The sequence below is a fragment of the Branchiostoma lanceolatum genome, chromosome 9 (assembly GCF_035083965.1).
Source record: "Branchiostoma lanceolatum isolate klBraLanc5 chromosome 9, klBraLanc5.hap2, whole genome shotgun sequence".
Lineage (NCBI taxonomy): Eukaryota > Metazoa > Chordata > Leptocardii > Amphioxiformes > Branchiostomatidae > Branchiostoma > Branchiostoma lanceolatum.
The window spans coordinates 10,843,504-10,850,518 of record NC_089730.1 but is presented as its reverse complement, the minus strand read 5'-3'; the positions used below and the strand labels follow the sequence as shown (position 1 = coordinate 10,850,518).

Genomic DNA, 7,015 nt, shown 5'->3' with positions numbered 1-7,015 from the left:
TTTATTTCGGATTGCTTGATATTTGCTTGGTTGCTATCGTTGAAATTCTGTTGGCTTATGTTTGTTTATCATCAAATTGCGTTGCAAAATGTCTCTATTGTGGGATCTTGCAAACAGGTAATTAGTCCACACAATTATGTGATTCTTATTTTGTATTTTCCTGCTGCAGGTTGTGCCCTGAAGTGTCCCTGGTGCACCTACGAGCGCACACGGGCTGACTGTCTGGAGCAGACACTGGTCACATGTTCCGTCAACCAACTCTGTGTAACCACCCATTCCAGTAGGCACTAGAATTATACACTTACATGGTGGCTTTGGTGGCACGGACGCTTTGTGGTGGTACATAGATACTATATATACTGCACATAGAATGGTGGAATAAACACGAAGGTTTGAACGACGTCTTCAGTATAAAGCATGAGTGTTTGACACAATGGCGGCCGATGGTAACGTTATATTTATAGACCATGATAAGAAATAAGGGGACATATGTGGGGCAGTTTGTAGTTCAATGAACAATGTAAGTAGTCTGGATGGAGTGGAACTGACGTCTTTATTTTGTGCATAGACAAGTGCAATAAGCCGCTAGTACACGTTGGTTCGGCCTTGAGTTTTGTAGGTTATTGTATGTGTGACGGTGGCTAAGACTCATCAGCGCGTGGGACGTGCATGTATTTAGTGCAGAGAGCCAAGGTAGTCATGTATGACGGGTGTCACGGTTTAAGATGGCATGACAATGGTGGGACCAAATCTTCTTAATCTATCACTAGGATAATGTGACTAGACAAATTTACACAATGTTGTGGCATTTTCTCAGAGTTTCGCGACAAAGGAGAGGGCTGGAAAAATCGCTGTGACACTAAAGCCGCGTGTGATGCAGGTGAGAGACAGTTGTATGCACAGCACTCCTTTACAATTACTCCATTATCATACACTCCATATAATCAATTTTCAACATATATCATTATATAACACATAATGTGAATTACTGTATAAGGTACTAATGAGCTAATCAAATACATAGAAATTAAAGACAAAGAGACAATAAAACCTGCAGTACCAAAGAAATCCAACAGGGGCCATTTATTTCCTGGATAGAACAAGACCTAACAACATGCCAAATTCAATGACAGTACAGTCTTAGCTTCTGAAGTTATGCTGCTAAACCACATACAAACGCTAACTAAAGTTAACATTCTTGGCGAAGGTAGCCTAACAAAGAACGGATGAAGAACACGTTAATGATATTTTCCTTGCAGGTAAGGCGGCCAACCCGGCAGCCTGTAAGCTGGAAGACAGCGTTTTCTCCTGCGTGTCTTGTTGTGACGAGGACGGCTGTGTAGGGGGCGCTGCCGAGACGAAAATGAGCCTCCCTGCCATGGCAGCCGCAGCTTTTCTTGTCATAGCGACAACCGCCATGTTGCTTTAGAAGTTTAGTCGTTCACTACAACGAGGAAAACTGGCAAAATCAGTTTGGCGACTTGTTCAATGCGGTAGTTTTAGCTTTAAGGTTGCAAATCTATTCTACAAAGTGAAGTAGTTTTACGGATACACATGTACAAGTACCAGGCGTCCCTCTACGATCCAGTATAGGATCAGTCACTTACAACCTAGCAAGTCATCTAGCTAAGATCTTGGGACCATTAGTGGGGAAGTCTCAGCATCACGTACAGAATAGTGCAGAGCTTGTCCACAAAATCAAAGACATCAATGTAGCAGAAGATGAAATCATCACTTCATATGATGTGTGCTCGCTTTTTACTTGTATACCCCCCAAGGAGGCAGTCGCGGTAGTTAGGGAAACCTTATAATCATTATGCTTTGTGGTCTATAATTCTGACGTAGATAAGAATTAGTGAAGATATACAACAGGTACATTTCCCTGTTCTAATCTAGTGTATGACAGATCTTCACAGTTGTACATGTTATTAAGGGATATCAGTCATATGAAACCCAGAGCACGTTTAAGTTCAAATACTTCTTTAATATCAATTAGTATGCTTGCATGTATCTACTAAATCATGCATGTTGTACCGTTTCACCCTTGTGCTGATGTGTGCTATGTTACCTGAGTGCCCAACTCTAAGTAACGCTAGTGTGCTTTGTCCGTCTCCAGCCATAAACCTGTAATTAAATTGTAATTGTTTACCCTCTTTAGATTGTACATTGATACCTACATCCTCGTTACCCTATTGGACTTCTGGTAACCAGAATTTAGTGTGGGGTGGGGTTTGTTGGAAACACTGGAAAGACAAGTTATTCAGTTAGCTTGGTTGTTATAGTTGTTTCAGTCGGTGTCACATATGTCGTACGATTTATATGGAGGTTATCACAGGACCGACCGTCTACAACATTTTCGTAACAAGACAGGTTCATTTCTTTACGACACAACCACTAGTCTACTGTACTGTCCTTAAAATGGTCCAAACTTTCTGTCGTAAACCTGTCGTGAGACGATTGTGAGATTGTCCTTAGCTAAGCGGTAGGCCGACCATTCCTAAGCAAAGTAGAAAGTAACACGTCGTCAGTCAGCTAGAATTGAAGGTGTAAATAGGTCAAGGTTGTAGAGCTGGGCTGAAAAAATCAAGCAACAAAAGAGGGGACAGCAGCACACAGTGTCAACTGAAAGCAAGTCTAAAAAAAATCACTGTACCTACTGTAAACTTACTGCAACCGTACGGATTATCCTTGTTGTTGTTGTGTTAAGGGAGGCAAAGAAGTGGCATGGCAATAAAAATGCCAAGTACGACACATGATATCCATAGATTTCATCACTCCCTCGACTGGTAAAACCAAAGAGGTTCAATTCGCCTTGGTAGAATAAAGCATGTCCAGTTGAAAGGACCCCCGCGTCCGCTGATCACTAGAAAAGCAACAAAAAGTGCTACTTGAAAATTGGATAGCAACGTTATCACGATGACTAATATAGGAGACAATGTGCGAATGTTGGCAAGGAAACGCCGTCGATGGGATGCCAACAAACAACAGATTCCTGGGTCACTTGTGCGGTGAATATTCTGGGCGGTGGTTGAAGTAGATTTGGGTTTGCTAAGAAAAGGAAAAGCTGTCATGTCGGTGGCAGTGACAGTCGTGTTCGGGACGTTCCTTGTCCTGATGGTTCACCTCGGTCCCGTGTTCCCGTGCTCGGAGCCCGTAGGCTGGAAACCCCTTCCACTACAGACTCGCATTCAGGTGAGCTACTTACGCTTAGCAATGTTGAGCTGATACATAAGTACACGTGTGTATTGAAGAGTTAGACTAAGCATGCAGAATTCCTCGTAACAAACGTTGATGATTAAACCGTGGCTGAATCGTGTAGTGTGGTGCATGTGTGTGGTGTGGTGTGGTATGGTGTGTGGTGTGGTGTGGTGTGTTGAGGGACCTAAAGACGTCGTCTGCGTAGCAAAATGTCTTGATGTGGCTGCGTTGTAAAAATCAGTTTTCTTGAAAAAAACTTCAAAAGACTCAAAGATCACAACTAGCTCTGAATCAGGCACCCTGACAAGCTATGGGTGGTTTGGTGCGGTTTGGCGCTGAGACCCGGCCCAGTTCTTGTTATGCAGTACCGACAGAAGAAGGGCAAAGAAAGGTGACCAGTAATTTCTAAATGTAATTCAAAGGCCATGAAACTGATTTCTTTTACAGAACGCGGAATGGATCGTGGTCGCGACCGACCAGCTCCACTACAACCGGACCACACACCCGAACGGCGTGTCCTACTGGACCCAGTTCGCCCTGCGTTGCGTCCTGAAGGGCGGCGGTCAGCCCGCGGCGACTTTCCACGTCCAGAACATGGGCGTGCCCAGCCCGTTCGGCGGCGCATGCACCGCGCACGAGGTCAGGGAGGGGAGGAACTACTTTCTCTTCCTGTGGTACGACCAGCCGGATGGATACTACATCATTGACGAAGTGAACCACGAGCAAGGGGTGTATGAATACACAAGTGACAACATCCAGGTGAGTTTTGAGATGAAAACTTACCTAAAGTTAGCATATGAACATTTTTTCGTGATCGCCCAGAATGTTATTACCGAATACTGTCGGAAAATTGTTAATGCACATATTTTTCAATGCTGAACGTTGGTTTAATACATTACATGAAATATAGTTATCACGAAAAAAGGACATGCAACATAAACAGGGACATGTATCATCAGGATCTCTTTCCTTCTCTGTAACGGCAGATATTTGAGGAGGGCTTGGGCCGCTTCCGGTGTGACGTCACACCGGTGGATACGACCACGAAAACGCCCAAGACCACGACTACGCCCGGTCCGGTAGGAGCGGCACCTAGCGGAACTGCTTCTCGTCTCACCATGCTACTTGGATGTTTCATCGCGATGCGTAATTTGTCTTGAATGTAGCAGTAGATTGTAAAGAGTGGCTTATTTAGGGAATTCTTAAAACTTAAAATTCAGAGAAAAGCTTCCAAGGATTATGCCTGGTATCCCTTTGAGGTCAGATAGCTTGAATTACGTAACACCATTTAATTATTTTTTTATTAGCTTTTATTCAGCTTGAACGCATCTAAGCTACGTACATACACAGTTGCGTTAGATATGATACTGAAATACATATTGCAATCTTCGCTTTAAATCTAAAAGCAATAAATGTACCTTTATGACAACAAGTTGCTTTTCTTTTACTCCCAATACAATATGTCTTTAACAAACGTTATGGCTGTTCATACGTACGTGTCAACAAAACAGTTTGATCATACAGGTTAATTACAGGGTTTGCCAGAGCAAAATCCTATTCTGTTTCACCCTCGAGTCAATGGGCGCCGCCATGTTAACTTATGACGTCATGGGTCGGTCATCTTGTTGGTGTCGTGGCGACTTGTATCGGTTTTATAGTCGTAGTGACATGTATGGGTGATGTCGTTGAGTTGACTTGCATGGTTGTTGTATTGGCATGTGCGGGCTATATACTTGTGTTGTGTTGCACGGGTTCCGCTGCTGTGTTGGGTCGTCTGGCTGGAGAGACCATTCCAAGGCACCTGAGTAAAAGATGGTTAACACATCACGAATATTAGAACTACAAAAGTGAAACTATTTCTAAACATAGACATCGTTATATCAATTTCAGCCAGAAAATACATTGAGAAAACGAAATGCAACAATACATGTGACAGAGCATTATGTTACATTTTATTTTGGCTGGATGACACCAACTATGTATACATACAGCTCTAAGACTCTAATTGTATTTCCTTGATCTTTGCTGTTGCAATTACTCCATAGTGTATCACCAAGAGACTACAAAAGGCACATGAACTTAGAGGACAAAAACAACGCTTGCGAAAAGTCTATAACTTCACCTGCTGTAGAATTCGAACTCGCGGTCGAAGATCTCGCGATACCCTTCGAGATCGTCGAAGACCCCGATCTCGTAGTTGACCTCGTGCACCGTGACGACTTCCTCCTCGCTGCCCATGAGGAACAGGAAGTACGACCTGCCCTCCTTCACGGTGTGGGACGTGCAGAGGTGCGGGATGATGCCCATGTCCGCCGCTGTTACCGGGTTGGACTGGAATGCATCTCCCTAATATACAAATTTAAATCACAATTACTCAAATGTCCTTTATAATTTGTCTTTCCAGTCATAATGTACAAAGCCGGAGGGATTCAATCAGCAAAATGTTTTTCACCGTACACTCGTACATTTTTATGCAGACAACAGTTATATATCATATACATATATTAGTTTACCTTTGCCTTTGCCTGGTACCGGTATAACCGAAATGATATAAAAATCAGTAATGGAACTGGGTAACATAGATGGCCGTTTACTTTAAATTCAGCACACATGTACTACGTATAGGTTACGTTATGACCGCAACAACCGATTCAATCTATAATATCAAGGAGGTTCAATCTGATTGAACCTTATTGATGATCATAACTTCATATGGTGAAAGATTACAACTACTCACAGAGCACTTCATACGTGACCAGAAACAACACACGATGAAAGAACGAAAAAATGTACAAACGAATTTTCTGTTGTCTAAGCAGACTTCACTTCATTACATTTATAGCCTCCTCTATGGGAATAAATCTTTATATATGAAATAACCCACCTTCAGCACACAGTGCACGTCAAACTGGCCGTTGTACGACGCGCCTAGTGGGTTCATAACGACGTTCTGATGTCCGACATCCGTGGCGTACACGACCTTATGAGCCATGGCCGCGCGCTGTTCCACCGTCTGATGGATCCAGTTCATCGGCGGAGAACACGGAGAACATCCCTCCAACAAAAACGACAGGAGGAGACAAAAAACTAACCCGCTGACAGACATTTTTCCGCAATAGTGCGCCGTCATCTACCTCCCGCTGGTGTCTTATGTGGTATCTGCGAGTACGTATGGTAACTATGAGTAATGGTCAATAATGTTTAGAATGTGTAAGTAGTGTTAAAGACAAAACACACATACTCTAATTGGTTGATAAAGTGAGGACGAATTAACATGCACTTGTGCTTGCCGTGCTGTGCTGTGCTAGACTTATGCGCGAAGATCGTATTTTCCAAGAGCTTTTAAAGTTCGCATTATATTCATGTCATGAAAGTTTATTTTAAAACAATAGCTTGTATTTCAACTCCACCAACCATAGCGATGCGGTGTAACTTTGACTAATGCAAACTCACCTGGCTATGATTGTTTAAGGTATTTACACACCTTATCAGCGGACATTGTATCAAACAAGTAGATATGGCGGAATGTTTTCTTATTTGTTAGGGCGTGTGGGCAAATTCTAGGGCGCGTATGTAAGTATCACTAGTGACTGAGGCATCCGGTACTGTGCAGTGTTGTTTTGTGTACAACATTTCTGATTCAGTAAGTTCACATAGCATCGCTCCTTTTTATGAATATCAAGCATTTTCAACAATCAGCAGAAGCAATCAAAGGGAAACGCGTCACAATTACGTCACAGGGACTGTGACATAGTGACGTTCTCGTCAAAGTCCATAACGTCATTAATGTTGAAGGTCGAATAACCACCCTCACTCC

At 42.9% G+C, this 7,015-nt stretch overlaps 2 protein-coding genes across 2 annotated transcripts; one reads left to right on the top strand and one right to left on the bottom strand.

Annotated features, from left to right (window-relative positions):
• LOC136442476 (uncharacterized) lies at nt 1–4,391 on the top strand. Its single transcript, XM_066439352.1, has 5 exons — nt 1–280; nt 818–880; nt 1,260–3,192; nt 3,646–3,957; nt 4,185–4,391. Exons 3-5 carry the CDS (start codon nt 3,070–3,072, stop codon nt 4,356–4,358), a joined length of 609 nt encoding a protein of 202 aa, XP_066295449.1. The 5' UTR covers nt 1–280; nt 818–880; nt 1,260–3,069; the 3' UTR covers nt 4,359–4,391.
• Nucleotides 4,392–4,677: 286 nt separating this feature from the next.
• Nucleotides 4,678–6,376, bottom strand: LOC136441636 (uncharacterized). The gene is made up of 3 exons (XM_066438037.1): nt 6,083–6,376; nt 5,321–5,544; nt 4,678–4,999 (listed from the first exon to the last, which is right to left on the bottom strand). Exons 1-3 carry the CDS (start codon nt 6,326–6,328, stop codon nt 4,924–4,926), a joined length of 546 nt encoding a protein of 181 aa, XP_066294134.1. The 5' UTR covers nt 6,329–6,376; the 3' UTR covers nt 4,678–4,923.
• Nucleotides 6,377–7,015: the final 639 nt, after the last annotated feature.

Coding starts and splice junctions, on each gene's coding strand:
- LOC136442476 (XM_066439352.1), top strand. CDS start 3,070: ATGTCGGTGGCAGTGACAGTCGTGTTCGGGACGTTCCTTGTCCTGATG. Junction 3,193..3,645: donor CACTACAGACTCGCATTCAG/GTGAGCTACTTA, acceptor TTTCTTTTACAG/AACGCGGAATGGATCGTGGT. Junction 3,958..4,184: donor ACACAAGTGACAACATCCAG/GTGAGTTTTGAG, acceptor CTGTAACGGCAG/ATATTTGAGGAGGGCTTGGG.
- LOC136441636 (XM_066438037.1), bottom strand. CDS start 6,328: ATGACGGCGCACTATTGCGGAAAAATGTCTGTCAGCGGGTTAGTTTTT. Junction 5,545..6,082: donor ACGTGCACTGTGTGCTGAAG/GTGGGTTATTTC, acceptor TTTGTATATTAG/GGAGATGCATTCCAGTCCAA. Junction 5,000..5,320: donor GAGTTCGAATTCTACAGCAG/GTGAAGTTATAG, acceptor TCTTTTACTCAG/GTGCCTTGGAATGGTCTCTC.